Source organism: Malaya genurostris, chromosome 2 (genome assembly GCF_030247185.1).
Source record: "Malaya genurostris strain Urasoe2022 chromosome 2, Malgen_1.1, whole genome shotgun sequence".
Taxonomy (NCBI): domain Eukaryota; kingdom Metazoa; phylum Arthropoda; class Insecta; order Diptera; family Culicidae; genus Malaya; species Malaya genurostris.
In genome coordinates, this window is record NC_080571.1 from 260,428,576 (window position 1) to 260,456,356 (window position 27,781).

General features: G+C 36.7%; 2 protein-coding genes and 1 non-coding gene across 3 annotated transcripts in view; 2 read left to right on the top strand and 1 right to left on the bottom strand.

The window, feature by feature from the left end:
* LOC131429205 (uncharacterized) overlaps nt 1–27,781 on the bottom strand; it is a 443,882-nt gene that overhangs the window by 255,805 nt on the left and 160,296 nt on the right. The window lies entirely within an intron of this gene.
* Nucleotides 1–27,781, top strand: part of LOC131429711 (uncharacterized) — a 128,957-nt gene that overhangs the window by 2,667 nt on the left and 98,509 nt on the right. Inside the window, exons 3-7 of the mRNA XM_058594024.1 lie at nt 5,881–6,254; nt 6,632–6,804; nt 14,610–14,678; nt 24,963–25,106; nt 25,286–25,415. Of these exons, the coding sequence (XP_058450007.1) occupies nt 5,881–6,254; nt 6,632–6,804; nt 14,610–14,678; nt 24,963–25,106; nt 25,286–25,415 (890 nt within the window). The remainder of the gene's footprint in view (nt 1–5,880; nt 6,255–6,631; nt 6,805–14,609; nt 14,679–24,962; nt 25,107–25,285; nt 25,416–27,781) is intronic.
* Nucleotides 3,569–3,707, top strand: LOC131433364 (U4 spliceosomal RNA). Its single transcript, XR_009230175.1, has one exon. It is a non-coding gene; the product is annotated as a U4 spliceosomal RNA (small nuclear RNA).

Sequence of the window (27,781 nt, forward strand, 5' to 3'; positions counted from 1 at the left end):
AGATATGCAAAATGTTGTGCTCCTGTTACTTCCATAAATCAAATTCGTGCTAAACAGCGTTTTATTGGGCTTAATAAAGGGTGATTTTTAGGAGGTATAGGATTTGATTAAAAAACACACAAAAAAATGAGAAAATTGATTGAATCTTTATTGGAAACGATAGAACGATCAATATAATTTAATGTTTGAAGATGATTTCATGCAAATGTTGGCCGCGGCTTTACTTTAGATGGCGAATGGCACACTCTCTTCAACATATCGGCCGGTATTTAACGAATAATGTCACCGGCCCATAATCCACACCAAACAGTGGCTTTTTTGGGATGCATTGGTAGCTTTTGCAATGCTTCCGGCTGGTCTTCGCTTCAGATGCGATAATTTTGCTTGTTGACGTATTAATTCAACCAGAAATGAGCTTCGTCGCTGAACACAATTTTTCGATAAAAAAGTGAATCTTCCTCTTACTTTGCCAGCACCCATTCATGATTAAATTATACGTCAAAAGACGATTCATGATTAAATTGTAGATCAAACTGAACAAGTTTGACAATGACACAATACACGATTGACGCGGGATCTATCAAAAACAGTGTTGCCAAAAAGATACCAGCAAAAAAATCATCCCAGCGGTGAAATAAACCAGCTGGAATAACAACAACCTTTCGTGGCAATAGTCACTATTTGGAATATGGAAGAAAATATTGTTGTTCATATTGACCACGCTACGTGCAACGAAAAGTTCTTATTTATCAGTTGCGAATTTATTCAGTAGAGATTCTTTTATTGATGAGATTCTTTTAATAATTAAATCTGGCACGATTTAATTATTAAAAGGTGTCGAACTGAATCGTAGTGGAAATTCAACTTTTTTTGAACTGATTTTCTCACGAGTGACAATGAAATGCACTTTTTCTGATCATAATTTTCCTAACACTGCGGTATTTGTGAACTTACAAGCTCTGCAAGTTAGAAGCATTTATCAAGTAGTTTTATAGGATTTGTAAAAAAATACCACCGTTTGTAATAAAATACTCATGCCATTGAATATTTTCTACTCATCGCGCTTTAGTTCCGAAATCGGAAGTAGGATTCGGATTAAGTGCTCTAGAAATTTTCAAAGAAGTGGTAGATCTTTCATTTAAATCTCAGTTTGTGGAAATAGGTTAAGCCGTTTCCGAGAAAATTGAGACAACATTTTTTTCATGATTTTCACATATTATACTGTAACTACGGAACCGGAGATCTGATTCAAATGAAATTCAATGGCATGCTATGTGACTATAAGACTTTTCATTTGAATCAAAGTTTGTGAAAATCGGCTCCGCCATCTCCGTGAAATGTGAGTAAAGACGGACGGACACAGCAAAGCAAAGCAAAGTCTTGGCATTACATTCCTTTTGTGGAATTTGACCTTTCTGTTTGAACAGACTTCGCAGCCGATTCTTAGTGTACAGAATCATTGCATGGCTAGTACTATGGATCCTACTGACACTAAAAATCCTTCCAGGTCGGGGCTCGAACATACGACAACTGGCTTGTAAGACCAGCGTCCTATGCATTGAACCACCAACCCGGGACAAGACAGAAACAGACATTTGCTCAATTCGTCGAGCTGAATCAAATGGCACATGACATTTGGTCTTCCAGGCCTTTGTTGATAAGTTGGTTTTCACAGTGATTGCATAGTTTTTCTTTATGAGAATGGCAAAAATGGCACTCAATTTTCTCTACCAATTTTCACAAACTGAAATAGAAGGTCTACCAACCCTATAAAATCCCACCGAATTTCATCCGAATGCGACTTCCAGTTCCGGAATTACAGGCTGATAAGTATGAAAATTTAATTTTATAGGGCGGGTTTTTATACATGACACCGAAAAGTCGAGTCAAATAGACGTATAATAGCCGTATAATTCTCCAATTGAAGTGGAAAAGAAGAAGTGGAAAAGAAGGCGATAAATAGATCGAATAATTAATCAGAACAAAAATTGAATTTACCGAGTCATCAGTTAGTGTTTACAGCGATTACAGAACTGTTTTTTAGTTTCAAACAGATCGAGTCAATATTGTTTGCCGAACGGTTTGTAGTCAATTCAATTATCGAACTATCGGTTTGTAGTCAATTCAATCACAGAACATTTAAAGACTATCCCAGAAAGTATGGACGCACTTTGATTTCGCTGTAAATAATTCACAAGTGTTAGATATTCAAATTTCATTCGATTCACTGATAATATTAGACTACAACAACAGAATATTATTCTCAACATTTGCTAATTAGCCATTGTAGACTAGCTGGCGCACCTTCTTGTGAACGTTCCTCATTAAATTCCGTACAGACTTCTTCGAATCATGGGTAGAAGTCGTTTTTGTAAACATTCCTTGATGTATATTTCGCTGTTCATTGAAGCAGTGGTGATGAAGAGTTTCGAAATCTTACCGCAGCTACAAATTGCTTGCCAGACCATAGCTTTCTTACCAAATTTTTCGACTTCAATCGACGTCTCAGTCTGGTTTAACACTTGCCCTTCTCGCACCGTATAATATTGTGGCCCCGGCAAGGATTTGTAATCGAGTTTCACGTAGGTTTCGTCGTCCATGATTATGCAGTTCAAATTTCAAGCAAGAATCGTATTGTGCAGCTTTCGAACCCTCGGCCTGATCGATGCTTCTTGTTTCGGACTACGTTTTGATTGTTTCTGCTTCTTATAGGTTCGAAGATTCAAACGTTCTTTAGCACGAAGAACATTTGACTTCAAAGTGGCCATGTTAAAACAAATTTGGAAAAAAATTAAAGTGTAGTGCACGACCGAGCACAATTACATTAAAAATTAAACAAATCTAAGGTTCCCACAATACATACAAAAAATAAAATGTTGGTGGATGCCCTAAACTGAAAACTTATTCAGGTAACATATTACAAACTTACTCTAGTTTAGGCGCATAGCTTGCGAATGAAAAAATTGACAATAAAATGCTTCCAGAATAATTGATACTATTTTGTTTTTGATACGTTCCCACAAATTTTTATTTTGTAAAGTTTTCGAAAAATATCCTTTAAATTACTAAAATGATCAATTTTAGATAGGAACAATCTCAAGATATAAACCTGGACAAATGAAACGATTTTATAGTGTATAAATTATTTTCGAGAAAAAGAAACTTATTAATTTTAGAAACAGTGAATCGATTCAAGAGAATATTTGATATATTTTCAAAATCAAAATCAACTGCTAATTTGTATTCAATATACTCAAGTGAACACGGCATCAACACACCGCACGCATACAAAAGTGACTATTCAGCGAGCGAATTTATGTAACTTTTAGTTTCGTCATCCACTCACTAGCCAAATACCTTCCTCGTTTACAGCCAGGGGTTGACTGAACAAAAAATGTGTTAGAGGATTTTTTTATTGATTCCGTTTTGTGCGATACTTCATATTGCGCAGATCGGACGAGATAATGATATCATTATGGCAAGCTGTGATTGGCTCATGGAATTATAGGTCAATTAAAACCAATTTTCCCATGGTGTGCTATTGAAATACTTAAACGACGTTGCCTCAAGCTTTGCGCAGTGGCGATATCGTAACCAATGAGGTACAACCGAGGTGCGATTATTGCTAGTTGAAAACTTAAACGACGTTGTTTCATACGTTTAAGTTAAATGTTTGTGGTATCAATTGGTAGTTAAGTTACATAAATCCATCAACAAATGACTGATTCAAAAGCGTTCAAAATTGTGATAGATTAGTTTTACATTTTTTAATTGACACCCGGCCCCGTTACAGTGAAAAGTAAGGCATTGTTAATGCAGAAATCGTTAATCATTTGCCGTTTTCTAATTCAAAGTAGTTAATACCTTTTTCAATGAGGAATGTACTTATTTAAATCAAGCACAAAGCAAAACGGTTCAACATCGTACTTTGGGAAATCAATCGCACTTTAATGTAAGAAACGAGGTCGAAAAATTGAGTCTTCATATTGTTCATGAATTCTTTATAGTGAAGATGGTAAAGTGCATTTTTTTATATAAAAGATATTTTTATTCAGGCCTATTTGCGTACAAGCTTTGCGTGGCTGATTGAGCCGATTTTTTAAATAATTTTTTTTTGAGTTGGATCTCGTTGTCACCCTTTTTCTAGGGGGAGAGGAGTTTCCATTTCCCTCCTGCGAGGATCTTCCACTTCTCTTTTTCGATAGAGAGAATCTCACCGTATTGGGACATAGTTTTGCGAATACATGAATCGGTGACGCTTGAGGGAGGATCATGCACACGCACTTCTACAGCACTATCTTCCATATATACTGGAATGTTGTACTTAATGTTCTCGTGCTCCACATAATGCACATTATTATTGTCTTTTGCGAATTGAATTGCATCCAACTCTTTATAAAACTGGATGTAAACAACATTATTTGTCTTATTGCATTGAAGTAAATGCACACGTTTAATGTCAAGATGCATTTGCTCCTTAAGCAAACCTTCAAGTTCTCGTATCGATGGTCGAATTTTGCACTGCCTGAAGTCAACAACAATTGTATTCTTTCGTGTCGACAGCAGCTTTTGTTCGTTTGGTTCACTCATTTCGAGGTCGTTCTATTGTTCACCACACAATACTGTACTTAGTTTCTTCTGTCCCGAACGTAAGCGGTTTTGTTTTATCGACTGGCTTGGATGAGATGTGAAAACGAACTAAATAAAGTGCATTTGACAACATGCTGTTGAAAATTTTCATTGCCAAATTCATAACCTCAATCATTTTGACCGGAAATGACGACAGTGATGACGCGTGTCATTGAGGAAAAGTTTGTTGAAAAGCAGGCACGAATGGTTGCGATTTAGAAATGACTCCCAACCTTTGTTAGCCGGCGTCTTAAGAGTCGCATGTGATTCGCGAGCCGACCTCTGGCATTGAAAATATCTTCGCATTTTGCATTCGCATTCCTAATGGTCCGTACCAACTAGAAGTGAACGCTGTTTAATCCCAATTAATCGGTAAAAAAAGGGGAAAAAAGTTTATGGACAGTGAGCCATTTTCGATAGGAGATTGTTACTTTTGAAAGAGGAAACTGTATGAAAGTAACGGGCAATCATTTATTTTAAATAACGGGGTTTTCTAGCCGAAATTGGAAATACGGCAAAATAAAATCTGTCAGTAGAATGTTTAAGAGATTATGTGACAGCTGTCGATTATAAGAATACATCATTACAAAAAATATCATCTTTGATGGTGCAATCAAAATAATTACTTGAACGAATATTTTTCCCATAAGTTTATTTAGACAAAGATTAACAACAATTACTCTTTTTGCTTCAATGCCAATGAAGCTGAATAAAATAATATAGCGGTTTTCGAACTTCTTGGGAAGCCGATCGTGTACAAGTAAACAAATTAAAATCGTCTATCTGGAATGTCAATTCTACTCTAGACTGTGCTTTTTCATCTAAACTCTTCTGCACTGCAACAATTACTAAAGTATCCCCCGGGCTGTTATACTTCGCTGAATTATCCTTTATGGACCAAGAAAATTCTCTTCCTATTGTTGACCCAACTCTGCATTAAATCTCAAAGTTATTAGCTTCGATAGTTTTCCACTTTCTTCCGTTTCCGTTTGGATCGGTTGGGATTAGCACGAAACTATCGCGTAGCAAAAAAATTCAACAAGATGATGATGAAACTTTTAATCCAGCTCGTAAAACTTGTTATCCACCAATTCTTTAATTGTCCTTGTATGTATTCTCTAAAACACTTCAAAGGTCGACGGAATCGGCAGGTCACCAATTTTCTATCCACCCAACAACCGATTTGATTTTCGAATCTAGCCGCTGCGTTTGATGATCATTTACAAATTTTCTCTGTCTCTTCATCGGCAGGATTGGATTTCGAAAATGGTCAATCGTTGCCGCCTCCGATTCCACCCCATCAGTCACCGAACGTTATCGCTTCCGGCGGTGGTGGCGGTGGCGGCGGTGGCGTTGGTGCTCACAATCTAAACCTAAACGTACCGGAAAATGCAGTGCAATCGAGTGAGCAGAGCGAAACTGCAAACGCAATTCTACGACTGGAAGTTGAGCTACGGGACAAACACGCAGTGCATCAGAATAATCGGCGGCCGGGTAAACCACGGCCACTGCAGGGAAGAGGACCGCCACCACCACCACCACCGTCGGCCATCAGCAGCCCATTCGCTGGTCAGGGCGGTGCTATCAAACCACGGAACGATAATTGCTTTGTTCCGATGGACAAGGTGAGAATTGGCGTTTATTGCGCTCGACGGTTGCGCTCGGTCCTTTTGCCAGTTGCGATGAGATTTATAAAAAAAAAGATCGCACCTTTTGTGCGCAATGCATCGAATTGATTGAATTAATTGGGGCACGAGTGTCGGTAGGGTTTATTGTATAGAACTGATAACATTTCCTGGTTGAACTATGGTAGCATGCAGAGCAGCATCAATTTTCAATGATTCAATTTAGTTCAAATTCTAATGCAATCTCGTTTAGGATTTTTCGTACCCCACACGTTCATAAAATATAAAGTTAGAAACTATTTGTCGCCATCCGAGCCAAACCGTTTCGAGATCTGAACAACCATTAATTTTCGACTATGTGACGCTCTCTCCGGCAGGTACTTGACGAGCTGCTGAAAAAGCTCGAGATTGAGCACGTACTCTGGCAACTGGATCGGTCCGGTCACTACCATCAGGTACTGTTCCCGTTGGCAGCCGGTGATCCGTGCGAGACAACCCTGCACTGTCTGACCGAGCTGGGCATTGGTTTACGGGCAAACTCCAACGTGAGGTGAGTATGTTTGATGCATTTTTGGCACCGCTTCGGGATTCCTACTTACATCCCATGTGTGTCGCATGATCTACGGTTAGAGCCTTGTTCTGCTCGGGGACCTGAGTTGCGATTGTCAAACCGTAATAGTGCCAGTAAATACTGGCAGCTGGGATGTTTGCATGTTTTATGTAGCGCAAGTGGTAAAGTAATTTTATCAAAATTATTGCGCATGAAGAGTTTATTGCGTTGAAGTATGCAGGTTTTTCGAACTCGGTACTTAGCACTTGTTTTAGCTGCGAAAATCTTTTCCTAACCATAGAATGTCATACATTCGAAAGGAGTAACTGTTCTCTTATTTTAAATTCCTTTTGAAATGGCTTCTTATAAATGTAGGATATAAAAGGATTTTTGCGACTGATGGGTGACTCACATACGAAAGGATTTACTCTTCAAAATCATCTAAGAGATTCTCGATTTACAATAGGGTGATAATAAAAACAAGATCTTCTCTAGGTTTGTAAAGGGACTCAAAAATAAAACTGGCTTTAATCCACCTAGTGGTGTAATGATGCCTTTCTCATATTACTCATAACATCATAAATATTGCTGTGGAGCTCGCAAAAACAACGGTTCATTGAATAGAAATAGGAAGGTTTTTTCGGACTTAATCTAACAAAATCTACAAATCCTGTTTACCACCCTTTAGTTCCGGAACCGGAAGAAGTATTCACAACAAATTTGGGAATTCTGTATGAAACTGTAAGACTTTTACTTTGAACTTATAAGTTTGGGAAAATTGATTTGCCCATCTTGAAGAAAAGTGAGTGGGATCCTTTTTGTAGATTTTAATGACTATTTCCAATGCTTCCGAAACCGGATTCAAATGACCAAAACAGCCGCAGTTGGTTCGATGGCCAGCAACAAATATGACCTACAGATTCACAATCTCATGCTCTACTTCGATTAAACTAATGAAACGAAATCTAACGAACGAAGCGAACCTGCGGTTTTGTTACTTTTGCCTATGAAAATCAAGCTAAACAACATGAATCAACAGCATGAAACTGGATACAGTAGTAGATTTATAATTGACATCACTACACCACCGGCACGACATTACTGTGAAAATTGCATTTGCATCGCGAAGCTTGGAATTCTGATATTTGTATGTTTTTGCCTTTAAAAGTCTATAAAATCACTGTGAAAACCGACTTTTGAACCGAGGCCTGTAGGGCCGAATATTATATACCATTCGACTCAGCTCGACGAACTGAGCAAATGTCTGTGTGTGTATGTATGTATGTATGTGTGTATGTGACAAATAATGTCATTCGATTTTCTCAAAGATTTTCATAAACTCAGATTCAAATGAAAGGTCTTACGGTCCCATAGATCGCTATTGAATTTTATCCCGATCCGACTTCCGGTTCCGGAATTTCAAGGTAATATGCGCAAACATATGAGAAAATGCACATTCAATTTTCTTGGAAATTTCTCAAACGATTTTTACAAATTAAGATGCATATGAAAGATCTTGAAATTCTTAGAAAAGTCTCCGAAAAGTTGATCTCGATCCGAAATCCGGTTCCGGTATTACAATGCGATTAGAAAAAATTTTCAATTTCAAGATTATTTTTTCACAAGCGATGGCGATACGAGGTCCATATTTTTATAAAATTTACTGATAAATTTATCTAGCTTGCAGATCTTGTTAGTTGGTCGATGTATAAATCTACATGCGGCAACTAGTGCACGGTTTGCGCTTCCGAATGCACCGGTAATAGTAAAGAAAGGCTCCAAAAACGGAACTCACTTCGATTTCTCAGCAACGGTTGAACCGATTTTCACAAATCATTATTTAAATTAAAGCTCTCAGTGTCTTTAAAAACACTATGCAATTTCATCTAGATCCGACTTCCTGTTCCGAAATAATAGGGCAATGAGTATCAAAACTTTCAAACTGTCATACTAAATTTTGCAAAATCGGTGCGCATCGGTACGTGTTGGTACGGGAGAAGAAGAAGAAGACGCTCCCACCCAGCACCCAGCTTGCTTTGATCAGTTTTGTATAGCGTGCAGGGTTGTCACATTTAAATCTATATTAACTTGACATAACTGTTTAGAGCAAATTCAGCAGCTGCAAGATTCATATGGGTGGTCTATAATGTAAATGAAACTGAAACAAACGTATCCACAGCAATCCGTATTAATTTTATTTATTCGACCAGTTCTACTGTTAAATTTAAAACTGGTATACATTGCCGTTCTATTTTTTCTATATTTGAAACACAAATAAAACGCTGTTGGGGCTGCCAGTTTATTTTGTTATAATTTCTAGATTCAAATTTTAAAACTGACATAAATTATGCATCTAGAACTAGAACACTCCTGAATATGCCTTTACAAATTGAAAAGGTGATGGTAGTTTACACCAAAGAATTTTTTTTATAAAAGATATTTTTATTCAGGCCTATTTGCGTACAAGATTTACGTGGCCGATTGAATTGAGTTAACAATAGTTGTATTCTTTAGCCTGAAGTCAACAATAATTGTATTCTTTTGTACCGGCGGTAGCTTTTGTTCGTTTGGTTCACTCATTTTCGAGGTCGTTCTATTGTTCACTACACAATACTGTACTTGGTTTCTTTCGTCCCGAACGTAAGCGGTTTTGTTTTATCGACTGACTTGGATGAGATGTGAAAGCGAACTGAAAATAAATTTTTTGATTTTATTCAAGTTTGAAAAAGAAAATCTTGCCGAATTTTCTAGTGATAAAAACATAAGTAATATGAGAAAGGCGTCATTACACCACTGGGTGGATTAAAAAAGGTTTTCAAATAAATTTCACTTCATTGACAATCACAATCGAAGTGAGTTCTATTTTTATAATTTTTCTTCACTACTTTTGTAGCTTCCGGAACAGGAAAAAGGGGGAGGGGGCAGTAGTGACGAATTGAGTTTTTATGCCCACAAACTAACAAGTACCTGTTTTTTACCATCACTCGTGGAAAAATGTTCACGAAGTTGGTAATTTTCCATTTATCACGCTTAAGTTTCGGAAACGGCAGTCGGATCCGGATAAAATATTTCAGAAATTTGTAGGAAACTGTAACACCTTTTATTTGAATCTTAGTTTGTGAAAATCGGCTAAGCCGTTTCCGAGAAAATCGAGTGCAAATTTTTTCTATAATTTTCACATATTACCCTGTAATTCCGGAACCGGAAGTCGAATCCTGATGAAATTTCGAAGTAGCTTTTGAGACAATGTCAGTTTTATTTTAAACTAAGTTTGTAAAAATCGGTTCAGCCATCTTCGAGAAAAGTGAGTTTGGTGAAAATAATGAAAGGCAGAATAGCCATTTTGGTTCTATGCACTATCACATATACGAAGAAAACAATATGGGGATACAATATTTGGATTAGTTTTGAGCATTCTAAATATTATTTCATTGTTTATTTTTCTATCTTCATAAACAGATTTTGATTGAAGGCCCATTAAACTTGAGTTCCGCCCGACAGTTTTAAAATAACTGTGAAATTTGTACCTTTCAGCAAGCTTGTAATTTCAAGTACTAAACTGCCTTTTTATTGTTGATAGGAAAGCATTCTGGATTCATTCAATGTTTATAATGTCGATGGTGACTAAGTTTCATCAAGTTTACTCGAAAACAAATTATTTTCATGTTATGTAATGATATGTTATTTCAGTATGTGATTACAACTTATTCTTAACCGATTTATCAACTGGTGGAAACTGTGTCTTTTTAGTCAGTCACGCAAGTGGTTAGATGTTACAATCACTCAAATTTCTGGTTGCAAACTAGTCACAAAAAGGCTAGCGTAACAAACATTGTAGTACGAAGACAGCAAAACGCAGAACAAAAATCCTCTTCATTTTACCAGAAACGGTTAGTATTGAAAATTTTCGATGGCAAATGAACGTCATTTATGTCAGTTACGTGGCCAATAACGTGGCAATATAAATGTTGTAATTTCATGTATTCTCGGACAGTTCATGTAAATGTAACTAAAAACGTCTAACGCCTCAAAATTTGCTGCTAAAGTGAAGTGGTACTATTTGTTTTTTTTTTTTGAAAGTGCATCCGTAGTATTAGGCTTATCAGCAGCATTCTTGAAAACGGCATCAAAAAAAAAATGTCTTAGTGCCCTGCGTTTCATTACTCGTTGGTGGTGCGTATTTTTGCAAGGTGTCGTTGCTAAACTGCCAGCACGATAAATCAAAAATGACAGTTTAGTTAAAACAAGAATCGATTAGTTGTACCAAATTTTAACCAATCAAATTCATAAAAACAACTAATATTTTAGTTGTTTTACGATCGCTGGCTTTTCCGTGAACAGGGTGCTCTATCTTGTCAGGTCCTATTAAAATATAAAGTAGCTCCGTCATTTTTCAGCCGATTTTGGATAATGAACAATATTGATATAGGGTATACAATGATATTCATTGACTATTTTATCAGAATACCATAGCGATCGAATGACCGCATTCATTAGACACTCAAAAAAGTGGGATTTGTTTGGGCAATTTGCATTATATTAAAAAACAAAACACTTCTATCCTACATCACTACGATTTCAGCACGCTTTTTTTTCGGCGTTAATCAATCCACGACTAAAATTGCACAGGCTGACGCTTCGAGTTGGTTTTTTAAAATCGTCAGAAAAAGGGCGGAGTTTTTCAACATTTCGATAGGCGACCCTCTCTTAGCATTTTCATACCGTTTTCGTTTACTGATCAGAGCAGTTCGAGAGCTGACCTAGAGTCGTCCAAACAACTTTTGATATGTTTGTTTTAGCAACATGACGTCGCTCTAGATCGGACTCCAATCGCGTAGTTTCGCTCTGAAAATTTTCTCGGAGCGCACGTTGCATCAATGCGAGTTTGCCTATTTTTTCTTTTTTTTTTTTGAGTTGTTGTTTAGGGCGTGTTCCACGTGTTCGTTTTACTCGGAGTCAGAGTCACCCGCGTGTAGGTTTAAAAACGAAAACAGTATCAGTTTTTCCATATTTAGCGGCAGACGACTACTGCCGAACTTGTATAACAAAAAGATCGTACTAGAGATGAGCAAAACAGTTCATTTCAAAGAACCGTTCATTGATGCAGAGTTGTATTCAAAGAACTTGTTCTCCAGAGCCGTTCGTTCGTTCTTTTCTTAGTTTGTAAAAGAGAACTTAGTTAAGTAAGGAGCAAAAATAGGTCCCATGAATTTGAACTACTGTTCCCGAAAAAATAACTATTGCTCATTCATTCTTTCACAAGAACTAGTTCTTTTGAACCGTTCGCGAACAAATTGTCCATCTCTAGATATTACGAAAAGATAGTGTTAATGATTAAACTTTTGCTTTAAAATGTTTTGAATGCTTAAGAAAGGAAGGCAGTGTTTTAGTCGGCTGAGGCGGTTTCTACTTTCCTCTATTTATATTTTCCGTATTGGCTTACAAACGCTAAGCTCTAAACAACTCAGCGCCTTCTATGTTTTACTTTATGAACCCTGAAAACGATGATATTAGCATACTATAGCACAGAGCAACGTAGGAATCGGGTATTAATTGCGGAAATAGAAACTTAAATGGTAATCAATTTGAACTGCTCTGCACTGATGAGTCAAAGACGAAACGTAAAAATAATGAAAACGGTTATGTGCCCTAGCACAAAATTTGGCTAACCCCTAAATGACCATACCTGCATCGGCCAGAAATAGTCGAAAACACGTTTTCGTTCGGCACGTCAGAAAAGACATTGCACTTCGTTGCAAAACAAAAAGTGTTCTGTAAGTAGCAGAAACTTTACGTCTGCTTAGCGGTTCAAATTGAACTGCCGAGTTTAGCACTAAGCAGTTCAATTTGAACTGCTCTGCACTGATGAGTCAAAGACGAAACGTAAAAATAATGAATATAATATTATTATGTCAAGCCATTGCTGAGAAAAGTGAGTGGGAATATAGAACCACTATTTCTGGTGCTTTTGGAATCGGAAACTGGGAGCCAGGATAGCCGAAATTGATTTGTTGAGTTGACTATTGATAGAAGCTACTGATTGGATTACTTTTGAGGCCAGATTAAAAGTTGTTTTACGTCTTTTGTTTCGCAGCTTTAAGTGGCGGTATCAAATTTTCAATACACTTTACTCTATAATTCCGGATCCGGAAGTCAGATCCGGATAAAATTTGGAAATTTTGTATGGGACCATGATACCTTTCATTTGAAAGTAAAATTGTTAAAATTATTCACGCCATCGTTGAGAGAAGAGCGGAAGTAACTTGCAATATGATTTTTTTTCACATTACCCAGTAATTGGAGAACCGTAAGTCAGATCAACATAAAATTCAGAAACATCATATCGAACAATTATACCTTTCATTTGAATTTAAGTTTGTGAGAATCGGTTTAGCCATCTCTAGGAAAAGTTAGTTATTTTCATTTTTGTTGTACATATCACCCTGTAATTCCGGAACCGGAAGTCGGATTTGAATAAAATTCAAGAACTTTGTATGACATTTTATTTGAATCTAAGTTCATGAAAATTTGTTCACCCATCTTTATCTAAAATAAGTGTTTCGTTTCGTTAACTTTTCGTCTGCTTAGCAGTTCAAGTTGAACTGTATAAGTTTGCACTAAGCAGTTCAATTTGAACTGCTCTGCACTGACGAGTCCGAGACGAAACGTAAAAAAAGTAATTTACATTTGTTTTCATTTGCGAAACTGATTATGAAGCTATGGATAAAAGTTAATTATTTAATCACTGCAATATTGTTTTATTGTTTTGAATTGGGCAAACTGTTATTTTAAATATTAAGCTATCAAAGAAGAAGTTATCGGAAATCGATTGGGCTCTCATCGATAGACAATATATTATATAAAACAAATGTTTCACATTTTAGGTGATTTTAAAATTGTGAAAAATTTAGGTAGAGAAATCGTCGCATTTATTTTTTATTTTTATTTTATTCTTGATATCAAAACCAACACTTAATTTTGACGCAAATAAACGAGTAGTACCTTTTCAAAAATGAAAAACTAACAGCTTAAACAAATTGCTGATTATTAACCAGATGTCCGATGAGGATTGATGGTTGGATTCTGCTTAGAAGTACCAACTCTAATATCCGGTCTGCTGTCAACTGCCATAGTTCACTAGCTCGAATAGCAATTTGCAAGCAACACGAAAGCAGATCCGCTGACCTGAATAGTGAAAATGGAATAGGGAGGAAGAACTGAATTGAACTAGTTGAGACTAAAATGAATAGCATTTGGTTTATCGTTCAACATTCCTGGTCCATTCCTAGTTTGAAAACTAAGCCGAACAAAAGTTCAGCACTTGTATCAGAGCATGTTTATCTAATTACTACGTATACACATTAAACTTTCTCCTGGCGATGAAATAACTACGCTCTTTCGAAGTGGGAGAGACACACGGGATGAGAAAAAGTTGGAAGCCCCTGCCGTAGAATAATCCTTAGAGCAGTGGAGAATTTATATCTACCAAGTGGCGCTAGCCTTTTGTACATCACGATAACATCGAAATCACGGTTGAGTTACTTCTAGGTGCAAAAAACAAAAAAAAAACAACTGTAAAAGAGAAACTAAGACGATCAAATATAGATAAAATATTGCTAGCACAAAACAGTTACAAAACAATACTTATCTCGTGAGTAGAAAAAAAAACTGGCTGCCATGCGAGGCAAGGTCATGACACGCGTATTATTGTTCCATTCCCGGGCGGTGTAAAAACCACGTTTCCAGACCTATAAACCACGACTATGCATATTTATTTTTTTGTTTTTTTTTTCTTTTTTCAACAGTGTACTACCATGCAGTGTTTGCTACGATGGATCTTCGACGGATGCCGGTGCGAATGAGGATGAATATGGGTTTGTATGATTTTCATTTCATAACCTACTCCTTTTCGAAATCGGGTTTCTTTAATGGATGGAGGCGACGTGGAACGTGATTTATTGCATATGTTTTCCAAAATGATGTTTGTCAAACGAACATAGGGTGACTGTTTCTCAGTTTTTCGAATCATGCGAAAGCCACATTTCGAATTCGAGAAAAAATTTTGTTTACAAGCTTAAAATTGTGTGTTAAGAAATTCTGTTATAGATTCACTTATTCTAATGGAAAAATTGGCTAGTTCTTCGGGATGAATTTATCGGTTCATAGAAATATTATTGAATCTATTTGATACTGAAAAAGTAAAATTTGACTTTGAGAGAGTAATGAGTTTCTTATTGTAAATATCTATTGTTTTTCGATTATAAAGATTTTAACCTTAGGGTCATTTGCCTTTTCGGGCCAGAAAAGCTTTCTGACCCTATGTGCAGAGCTGGGAACCGAACCCAGGCGGGCTCACGCTATACCCTTAATACCTTTTGTTGTATTTAGTGAAGAACATAGTTTTTACACACTAGTTCTGGATTAAAATGAATCGTTATCATAATAAGATAATAATCACAAACACCTCAGATTTAAAGAGAAAGAAAAGTGTGGTAAAGAGGAAAACTCATCATGCGAGCTGGCATTTCTCATGCACGGACGACGAGGTCCGAAAGCAGAAATTTATAACAATAGTTGTAATAAATTAGATAGCAAATTTAACACAGCAAAACTATATCACAGCTAATATTTAGCATCGTTTCAAACCAAAATTGTTGACTGATTTTTTTTTATTAAATGAATAAATTATTTAGTGATCTGATATTTTCTTTTAGTTTTTTGAAATTCTGATCATTATATTTCGATGTAAAGCAACGGAAAAAGTCATTTTTTCAATTAATGAACTTTATCATGAGTCTTTCAAATGAAAATAAAACATCATAACTATTTTGTTATTATATTGTTATCATAAGTTTTAACTTTCAACTGTTTTCATTTGTTAAATATCTCAAAATGACACAAATTTTTATACATATCAACTGTTAATATATTTGTGTTATGAGCATCTGATCGGGCTGCTTATGCACAAAAGGTAAAAATTTAATGCATTTTAACCCCACTGCGCAGGCAGGACATTCAATCCAGGAATATCGAAATGACATCCACCATAAGGATGTCATTTTGGTAGATCCAGGTCTATAATAAAGTCTAGTAGAATCCTAGTTCAGAAACTAGGCTTATAACCCAGAGTTTAGAATCGAGGTCCATAATGCAGGTTCAGAATTAAGAGAATTAAGATTCAAAATTCACGACTGCGCATTCGAGGAAGATTCCGTCAACATTTTGAAACATCAAAAGCACAGTTTTGGTACACTCTGTTTTAATCGAACTCGATCCCGGTTGAGAGTAAAAGTGGACTCTCGATATTGAGAAGTATTTCTTCCCTAATAATACCAATTAAACTAATGGCGTTTTTCATTGAAAAACACTGGTGGCGTGGATTGCTCTGGTTTTGCACTTTCGAGCAGAAATCGCAATGAAACACCGTCAGAATGTTGCATTTCTGCTCGAAAGTGCAAGATTAGGGCAATCAACGCCAACAGTGTTTTTAATGAAAAACGGTATAACTGTCCCCAATTTGGCGCGAATAATTATCTAAACAAGAACAACTCCACGTTGGGGAGATTACACTATACAGGTGTCAATCTTGCAATGTTCTCATTGAAAGCATATTGAAATACTATTATTTTGATTACATTGAATGATTTTTCTTATCAGAGAACTCTCTGGTTAGTAGTAGTGTTAAATGTGCTACTTCGTGCATAGAAATTGAAAGCCAATGCAAAATTTGAACTAAATCAGACCTAGGTCTGTGGTGTCACATTGCGCTCAAAATTGAGATTTTCAATCTTGAAAAATCACACAAGGATGGAAGGGGAGGATTCAGAATCGGGTTTTCAGAGCCAGATGTCTTAGTAATGTGTGAAATTTCGAGATCAGCAGTCCTGAATCAAGTTCATACGTCAGCATACCAACAAGTTTTGCCAACTAAAAGAATTTGTCGGTTAGTTTGATGGGATCTGTAGTTATTTTTGCATCATTCGTGAAAAAATACTCAAAATAGTTTGAAAATTTTATACTTATCGCGCTCTAGTTCCGAACATGGCAGTCAGATCCGGATGAAATGCTCTATAAATTTTTAAATAACTTCAAGACCTTTCGTTTGCATCTTAGTTTATGAACATCATTTGAGCCGTTTCCGGGCAACCTGAGTACACATTTTTTCCGTAATTGTCACATATTGTCATAAAACTTCGGAATCGGAAGTCGGATCCAAACGAAATTCAATAGCAAGCTATGGGACCATAAGACGTTTCAATCTCAGTTGGTGCAAATCGGTTCAGCCATCTCCGAGAGAAGTGAGTGCATATTTTTGTTACATACATACACACATACACACACCAGAAATTTGATCAATTCGTCGAGCTGAATCGAATGGTATGTGACATTCGGCCCTCTTCGGAAAAAAGTCGGTTTTCACACTGATTGCATAGACTTTCCATGTGAGAAAAAAAATTTAGACATCAGTTTCGAAGATTTATTTTGTAAAATACCACTATGACTAATGCTCTATATATGACTAATCCTATATGACTAATGCTCGTATCCGTACTGTATTTAACATTAGCATCTTTTGATGTAAAAAGTCATTAGGATGGTCCATTTTTGAATTTAAATCTGAATTCTAACTTTCCTAAATAATTTTAAAATTTCACTTCACAGCAAAGCTTTAGAAAACTTTATTTTTTCTAAAGAGGCCATCTTCCTACCTCTGATTGTTTTTTTGTCAAAAACTAGTTAACCTTCCAATATAAATATTGAAAAGATACCAAATTGATAAAGACTAATCTCATACGGTCTTTGAAAGGTCATAAAATAAGTAAAGTTTGAAAATATAACAAACATTTGAAAATATAACAAACATATGAAATTCGAATTCTTAATTGACACCCGTGAAAGAAGGCATTTTTAATGCCAAAAATAGAAGACGTTCATAACATTTAAAATGTTAGGTTTTTGCAATAACTTAGATGATTTGGACCTAATGTATTCAAAACTACAATCCACTATTATCTTATGTTTCGTTTTGAATATTTACGATGCCAAAATTGTAATAATGATTTTCAAATCAATCGCCTTTTCGCCGCCAGTGAAAAAATTCAATTTGTTGTGCAAAAAATCTATTATCAAATGATGCTGTCATCTCTATATTATACACTCCTAGGAAAAAATTAGAAATTTACGCTTAGCGTAAATTGAAGTATGTCGTGATTTCTTAGGTGATGACATAATGTGACGTCTATTAACATGTATAGATCATGATTTTTGTATCTGTATCGATCTAAACTTCAGCTATATCAACTGAAGTTTCAAATATGGCTTATTTTTGTATGCTTTTGTATTGTGAATTTAATTGAATTACGACACTCATTTTATGTGCATCTATAAAGACGTAAATTTACACGTTTTTTTCCTTTCTCGTACAGAAAGGCTATCCAATTCCTGTGCAAACCGATTTTTCGATTCAGCGAAATCAAAAATTGCGGAATTGATTTTCTAAAACTCAGATTCAAATGAAAGGTCTAACGGACCCATAGATTTCTTTTCAATTTTATCCCTATCCGACTTTCGGTTCCGGAATTTCAAGGTGCACTAAATAAAATTTAAAAAATTATTCGCACACTTTTCTCCGAAATGGAGAAAGTTCTTATGGTTTCATAGCTTGCTATTGAAATTCATTCTTATCCGATTTCCGGTTCCGGGATTGCAAGGTAATATGTGCAATACAAGCTAGGAAGCAAATAAAAGGTCTTGAAGTTCTTCAAAAAGTCCCTGAAAAGTCGATCCGGATCCGACTTCCGGTTGTGGTAGTAAAGCGCGATAAGGGAAAATTTTTTTAATTCCATTAATATTTTTCACAAATTATGGCGAACCACGGTGCAACCTTTTACAAAACTTTCTGGTAAATTCATCCTGTTTGTAGATCTGATTATTTAGTGGATCTATAAACCTACTTTGGCACTACTAGTTCCCACACGGAGAACCCTTCGATCATAAAATTGCGATATCGCAGTTTTTGATTTTTGCGATAGTTGATTTAACTAATTTCGTTTTGATTCAACCAATATGGTTTTTGATTTGCATATATTCAAGTAGTTGAAAAATATGTTGCTTTGAATGCTGTCAAATGCCGGAGACAGTTGAAAGCAAAACAATAATCGCAATGCGAAATCAACAACTCTTTTAGTTGAAATCTGTTCGCGTCGCTTCAAAATGTTAATGAAAATAACATCGATGGTTAAAGCGTTTGGTGAAATTGTGTTTATTCGATTTGAGAAATTTATGATAAGAAGTGGTGTTGTGATAAAGTTAACCTTGTTCAAGATGAAAAAGATTTGGAGACAAATTAGAAAATGTTAATGAATGATCATCTCGTAATTTTTCAGGTATGCGCAAAAATGTTATGCTTCAAATCATTGCGATCATTGATTTACTTCCAGCAGACTGTTTTACTTCCAGCTGTTTGATACTGATGATGATGTTCATGCATTAGCAATAAAACGCTTTTTGACATGAATTTAATTTATAAAAGTAACAGTAGGGTTCCAAACACACAGAACGCGCTGCGAAATTCCAATTCCCAGCGGTTGATGCACCCAAGCTTATATAAATTGACTAAAATTATCAGTGCATAACTTTAGTTCAACCGTTTGAAGGCATCATCTTTCAATACACATTTTAGGTAAATTTAACACTTTCGCTAATTTACTCGCCCCTCCGGGCACTTATGCTGATTAAAAACGTTTTTCTACATCAATCATTTCCGATCGAATCAGAAGTATTTTTTTAGAATTTAGATCTTTTCTGATCTCGACTTGACATGATCATGATCATACAAAAATCAAAATCACTTAGAGATCAGAACAGTTCTGATTTCGTAATGATAATTTATTTCTTGGTTAAGATCACTTGAAATCAGCAGTGATTGGTGGTTCCCAGCCCTAATAGTACATGTCAATATAAAATACTGTTTATATTTTAACAACGATATTTATTTTATGAATATCAACATACCGAACTTATTTCAAGTAGATCATGACGTGTATCAGTAAGTATATTTTGATTATTTTCGCAAATCAATAACATTGTTCGAGTTGATTCAACTATTTGCAGTGTCTAAAACAAATAAAACCGATTTATTTTTCAACTAACAGAATTTTGTTTCAATAACAACACTAGTTATTTCAACTAAAATATTTGGTGAAATTGAAAGGTATGTGTCCTCACTAATTGACAGCATTTTTTTCAAACAGTTGAATTTGTTGTTTCAACCATCGTTTCTTCTAATCGAAAAACAAAAATGACAGTTTAGTTAAAACAACAATCGATTAGTTGTACTAGGGGCTGGGGTCTACTAGGAGATTGATAGTACCTATTAGCTCTCTCCGGACTGTACCAGCCTAGATGCCGTGTGGAATCCGGCGGAAAAAAATGAACCAAGAATAGATCCACTGGGTTCCTGCTTGCATGTCGTGCAGGAGTTTCTTTTTCCTTTCAGTTATAGGTGTTTTGAATACATAGTAAAAACGTGATTAATCCACCTAGCAGTGAGATGATACCTTTTTTTATCAATACGCATGTGTTTTTGCATGGATATTCTTAGGTGTTTTAGTTCTCATGACATTATTTTAATTATCGTCGTTTCAAACGGCAAATTGAGATTTTATTCACTCATTACCCTGTAATGCCGAAACTGCAAAACATATCGAATTTCAATCTTAGCGTGCGACAATCGATTGAACATTCCATGAGATGTCGAAATAAGTTCCACTTTAGAGTTTTTCGTCATTATTTATGGTACTTCCAGAGCCGGTATTCAGGAATTAGCATAGCCCAAAATGATTCGAATGGGCATAAATTATTACGCCAAACAATTTACATGAAATTTATAAACTCATCATCTGTAATTCCAGAATCGGATAAAATTCACCAATTTTGTATGGGACCTTAAGTCCTGTAATATTTGTTTTTGAAGTTCGATTTGGTCTTTTTTGAGAAAATGATTGAGCTTTGAGAATCGATTCGATACTGGAACCGGAATTCTAAAGTCGGTGTAGCCGAAATCAGTTAAATTCACCTGAGCAGTGTGTAGACATCTTTGAGAAATTGTAGTGCGAATTAAAATTTGGGGGTACATTCCGAATCCAAAAACGAATACCGCTCAAACTGAAATGAATTTATTTGGTAATCGACTATCCAAATCTGCAAACCCGATAAACCTGATTAATTTATGTGAAATGGACATTTTTATACTAATCACCCTGCATTTTCAAAACCAGAAGTCGGATCTGACTAAAAAGTAAGAGGTTTTAAAGGATTTTAAGACCTCTCATTTGAATCATAGATGATTCTTAGATTTCATTTGAATCTTAGATCGGTTCAGCCATCTACGAGAAAAATTAATTGCATTATTTTAATTTCGATTCACATGTCATCCTGTGGTTCCGCAATCAGAAGTCGGATCCAAACGTAATTCAGGAACCTTGTTTGGGAGTATACGACTTTTCATATGAATCTGAGTTTGTAGAAAACGGTTCAATCATCTCCGAGAAAATTGAGTGAAATTATTTGTCACACACGCATTTGCTGATCTCGACGAACTGAGCAAATGTCTGTGTGTGTGTGTATGTATGTGTGTGTGTCTGTATGTGTGTTGTCAACTAAGAGGTCGAGATCTCAGAGATGGCTGGACCGATTTTGATCAAACTAGTCGCAAATGAAAGGTCTCCCCGTCACCCAGAACGCTATTGAATGGTTTTGAGATCGGATGTTTACTTTTTGAGTTATACGAAGTTTTATGTCAAAATTTTCAGTTTTTTGACAGTATCTGTCACATTTGACCTTGAAAACAGAATATGTTTCCAGACTTAGATTTCGCTCGGTAATACCTATCCAACAAGCCATAGATTGTTAAAATCCGTCCATTTTTAACGGAGATATCGATATTTTTGTGTAAGCCTTATTCCAGTAGAAGGAATTTTGAGCGCTGTATGAAAAAGCAATGCTTGGGAGCAACATGAAACACATTTTGTACATGTTGCTCCCTCCGGGCCTCGGAAAATTTTTCGAAAGTTTGAGCGAATTCTATACCTATTTTTTATATATATAAAAAAAGGTAAAAACACTTGATATTAATATTTCAAACAGTAAATTAATATTTTTCTCGGTAGCCGGCTGCCCAGATCAACTAATATAACCAAATAATAATTTCAATAAATAATTAAAATAATAAAGCGGAAATAATAAAGAATCAAGACGCGTGTGAAATCTGTTGACCTTTGTTTGGTGATTTAAAATTATTTTATAATATCTGTTTAGAATATTTCAATGCAATGAATCTACTTTTTTGTTTAAATCCTATTCGCTCGTTTATTTTGTATCACGTAGTTTCATTTATAAAAACCTACTTAATCCACCAAGCAGTGAGATGATACCTTTTTTTATCAATCCACATGTGTTTTTTTTTTGCATGACTAAAAAAACGCGCAAGGTAGATGCATAAACGAGTGACTGCATACTCGACAGCCGGCTGTCCGGAGTTTTTTCAATTTCGGAGATTGACTGTTTCGTGCATTATATTGCCAGCACAAAGTAACACATAAAACGATAATACTTTAAAACATTCTTGGTAGCCGGCTACCCAGAGCAATAAACACATGATAACATTATTAAAACATTTACTAACAAAGTATCCTCTCCTGTGATGCATGTGGGAATGCAGAGGATTCCTCGGTTCTTAGTAGCAACATGCATTGAACTAACAATCCTTTCCCTCCCAAGTAGATCTGCATTCGGACGTGGCCGGCGTCGGTATTGATCAGCATACATGGTTCAATACAGTTTGCACAGTGTGAAACAATGCGTTATTCCCAAACATGTTACTTCAAAAAATCATTTTGCAATCTCAATTGGTCCAGATCAATAACGGAGTAGCAACACACGGGCGGTCTCTAATGCTAATGCTAATGCTAATGCTAACAACAATCGATTAGTTGTACCAAATTTTAACCAATCGGATTCAGAAAACCAGCTAATATTCTGGTTGAAATGGGATCGCGGGTGGTTCCGTGCAGTTTCTGGTTACAAAAAGCACCGATAATATTCAAGAAAAGCGTCAAAAACAGGAACTCGCTTCGATTTCTCAGCAACGGTAAACCGATTTTCATAAATCTTGATTCAAATTAGGGCTCTGATTGTCCTTAAAGATACTGCGCAATTTCATCCAGATCCGATTTCCGTTTCCGAAATTATAGGTCGATGAGTGTCAAAACTTTCAATCCGTCATACAGAATGACGATGCAATACCGGTACGCATCGTTATGTGCTGCTTAGGAAGAAGAAAACACAACCACCTTTGCGAACGAAGCATACAGCGTGCTTTGTTCAATTTCGTTAAGCGTTTACGGAAGAACGAAAACTTACACCGTTTCCAAAACACAACCGAATTCATCGGCACCAATGAGCACGTGTTTCCAATCGTGTAGAAGAAATCTCAACGCTAGTGCTTGCACAAATGTCGATTTCACAGGAAATGTTGATGAAAAAAGCATCATTACACTACTAGCTGGATTAAAACAGTTTTGTTCTATGTAAATAAATGTGTTTTTGTTATTATATTACACATCAATATTCTTGGGAATATTATTCCTTGCTAATCGAATTTCACACAATCTAAGCTCTAGTTAGTTAAACTCTTAATAGTGTTAATTAATCATGAAAAATACTTATTCGCACGTCTCAGTCGTACTGCGTAACGCAGATGCACAGCATAATAAACCCATCAACAAGATGCACGATTCTTGCCACCGACTGTCGTGAGCTCGTTAAGGAAAACTACAAACAACCACACCGGCCACCAGCAGCCGAGCTGAGCACATTTCCACTTTGTGGAAAAAATGCGACAACGAATGAAATGAATATTTCCAGCACGACCCGAGATGCACCTGCACCTCCAGATGCATGTTATTATAATAGAATTTTTTGCCTGCTACCAACCACAGCCTCCCAGTTGCCAGCCGCTGTCGCAGCTGTAGCACAAAATCAACTTCATAAAGCCACGATTTTTGTTCCGTGGTGAATATTATAGAGATTCTTTGCAACTGCGTTCTGTTTGCGGTAATGAGGTTTACCGGGGTGACTTATTGCTTGCACGTTGCTCGGTACCACGGTGTCAGGCATAGGAACAAAAAAAAAACAGACGAGTTCACTAGGTGGAACAAGGCAGCACTGCACCGATGATATATTGTAACGTACACATAAGAGTGTAAAAGACAGTCAGTAGCCAGCCCACTCGCCCACACTGTGGGTCTGCCAGTGAACGCAAACAAAACATACACCGGGGCTTTTGCACCGGTTCGCAAACGGAATAATGAGCAGGAATCTCATTAACTCTCGAGGAAGGTTATTTTCTGATAGCACGTGACATTGAGAGAGAGAGGGAGAGAAAAAAATGTTTGCACAGTTGGATGTTTTCAGGTTTCAAGGTCATTTGTGTCGGCACCAGCAGCTTTTGTAGAATTGGAGCTGAACTAACCTTAACTTTGCTATGAATTCTTGCTTCTGGATTTATTTTCTAGCGCTAGATAGAACTTAATTACCTATTTAACTGTGGGAGTCCGGGGAAATATGTTCGTTGAATCATCTATTTCTTATTGAAAACATTGATATATAACGTACGACTGATACTTCAAAAAACGAGTTTTAAATAAAAATCGCGGTGAGCGATATTCCAGTGCACCATGATGGAAAACTACTAGACGAAAATGATTCAAATGGAAATTTTCCAGCGTTCAGTCATCGGAATCGCAAGTTATATTGATTTCAAGTGGGATGTATTTCTCAGTAAAAGTCAGTCTTACACAGGAAAATGTTTATCCGCTTGCGATTTGAGTGCTAAAATTTGAAAAAAAAACAAAACTACTCTATGCATTTATTCGCTCATTGCCTGTGTATATAAGATATGCGAGTATCATTGCAAGTTTGATATTTGAAGGATCTCTCAGTATTGGAATCTACATGAGGATTATCTCTCGTTAGATCACTTATTAGTTTGTGAGAGCCATTCAAACAAAATAAGCCGAACGGCATTCTGAAACTAGCATTCGACTTATCCACTGACTCTGATTGTGTGTGTGTGTGTGTGTGCTTTTGAATTGCAGGGACGAAAGCGGCGAGCAAAATTCCAAGTGGGAAAACTTTGTAGATTCGATCCGATCGAAGCTTACGGTGAAACAGGTTGTGGACGGAGTTCGAGCCGGCGGTTCGTTATCCTTCGACTATCTACTGCTTATCGTTACGGCCGAGTAAGTACCTGCTCATTATGCATAACGATTTGGTTCTGTTCCATTAGGTTCCATTCACCAGTCGGTCCGGGCCTTCCGGCCGATCCGACACCGGCGTCGGAACCGTGAAATTGCTCTAATTGATTTTCACCTTCCGCGCCGTCATTCCAACGGATGTAAACGATGTAATGAACTTTCAGCTCGCTGGCCGCTCTTGGATTGGTGGAAAACAACGCCCCGAACATCGTTGCCGCCATGTTGGTGTCACCCTTGATGGGTCCGGTTATGTCAATTACCTTCGGAGCGATTATCGCCGATCGGGAGCTGGTGGTAAGTGGCATGCTAGTTAGATTGTTTTAACGAAAAATTCACTTTCATGAAATATTTTAGATTGGCTTGTTCATAAGAAAACCGAGGAGAATGGTTTCCACTGAACTTTGCAGACTTTTCTTTTTGATAACTTTAATCGGTTTCTCGTTTCATAATTAGTTGGATAATTCGTTTTCAACATTCTCGACTAATTGGCACCTTCGGTCATTTTAAATTAGCATCGCATCGATTGCTGTCGTGAATTGAATTCCCTATGAATCATTGAACTGCTTTGATCTTCACTACCACCGAGTTCAACGATGGCTTATCAGTTAACAGTTTCACGGAATAGCGATGATGACCTCATCGACTCACCGTTTCCAACATGTAAAATGTGCACTCTGAAAAGCGCCACCGTTGGGAACATTTTTCTGCATCACGGGAACTATTCCCGAGCCAGAGGATTGAAGTGCAACTTTATGAACTCCAGTCGCGTTTTGTGCAATTGAATGCGACCGCCGCACCACTACCGAAACGAGGCGATAAAAGTTTCCGTAACGCAGCTAGTAAATTAAAATTAAAACCTTTTCGTTTGTTGGCACTTCTCCGAATGCCACAGATTTAGTGTTGAGGGAGATTCCAGTGGTGAATAGCACTGAATAAATGTGATGAATGGAAGTGGTTGTTCTGAGAGCTAAGATATTTTATGCATTTTTGCTCTGCCAATGTTACTTTCGATATAGAATTTGTTTTTTTTGTCATATAAGAAGGAGAAAGTTTTTTTTGTCAATACGCAAATTGGCTCCAAGAGAAAAATTTGAATTAATTAGAATTCTAGACAAGATCTTCTCAGATAACCAAAAGTTCGGATTAACGGGAATCATTTGGCTTATTGGGGTCAGCTAAAGACTGTCCCAGAGAGTATGGACGCACTTTGATTTCGCTGTAAATAATTCACAAGTGTTAGATATTCAAATTCTATTCGATATACAGATAATATTAGACTACAACAACAGAATATCATTCTCAACATTTGCTACTTAGCCATTGTAGACTAGCTGGCGCACTTTCTTACGAACGTTCCTCATTAAATTCCGTACAGACTTCTTGGTGACAAGTTTTGACACTTTTATCAAATCTTTTTCGAACTGTTGAATAGTTTCGGCTGCCGAGACATGTTTCCTAAGATGTGCCTTCGTAAATGCTCCAAATTCCTGAATTGGTCGAAGTTGTGGGAAATTTGGTGGATTCATGTCTTTTGGGACGAAAGTGACATTTTTGGTAGTATACCATTCTACCGTTGATTTCGAGTAGTGGCAAGAAGCAAGATCTCGCCAGAAAACAACAGGATCCTTGTGACTTCGAATCATGGGTAGCAGTCGATTTTATAAACATTCCTTGATGTATATTTCGCTGTTCATTGAAGCAGTGGTGATGAAGGGTTTCGAAAGCTTACCGCAGCTGCAAATTGCTTGCCAGACCATAGCTTACCATTCTTATCAAATTTTTCGACTTCAATCGTTGTCTCGGACTGGTTTAACACTTGCCCTTCTCGCACCGTATAATATTGTGGTCCCGGCAAGGATTTGTAATCGAGTTTCACGTCCAGGATTATGCAGTTCAAATTTTCAGCAAGAATCGTATTGTACAGCTTTCGAAACCTCGGCCTGATCGATGGTTCTTGTTTCGGACTACGTTTTGGTTGTTTCTGCTTCTTATAGGTTCGAAGCTTCAAACGTTCTTTAGCACGAATAATATTTGAATTCGAAGTGCCCACTTTTTTGGCCACATCCCGAACTGAAACCTCCTTCTTTTGCTCGAACGCCTTTAGTATACGTTTATCCAACTGAGAGTTAGCAGGACCTTTTTTTCGACCCGTTTTCGGTTTATCCTCAAAAGTGTTATCCTTGCCGAACCTCCTAATTGCATTTCGCACGGCTTTTTCACTTACTCCTTCCATTTTTGCTATCTTTCTCAGTGACAGTCCGCGTTCTGTGCACCATTTGTACACAATTTTTCGACGTTGTTCTGCTGAAAGTCCACGCATTTCGGAACAAACTAATGAAAACGAATAAACAACTGCACAAGTGGTTAGAGAAGAGTGTAAACAACAGGACGCAGCCATAAAAATTGACAGATTCTGAACCATTGCGAAATGGCAGCGGTTTTTGGTTGCGTCCATACTTTCTGGGACAGTCTTTAGTGTGTCAGATAAAAAAACGATTTCATCATTTTTTCAAATATTATGTTCAAAACATGTATACATGACATGAGAGAATGAATTTGTTCGAAATGTGAATTGGTTTAAAATTTTCAGGCGCTAGAACGTACAGTTAATCGGAGCGTGCTTAACCCGCACAAATTTTGAATGCGTTTTTCTCAAAATG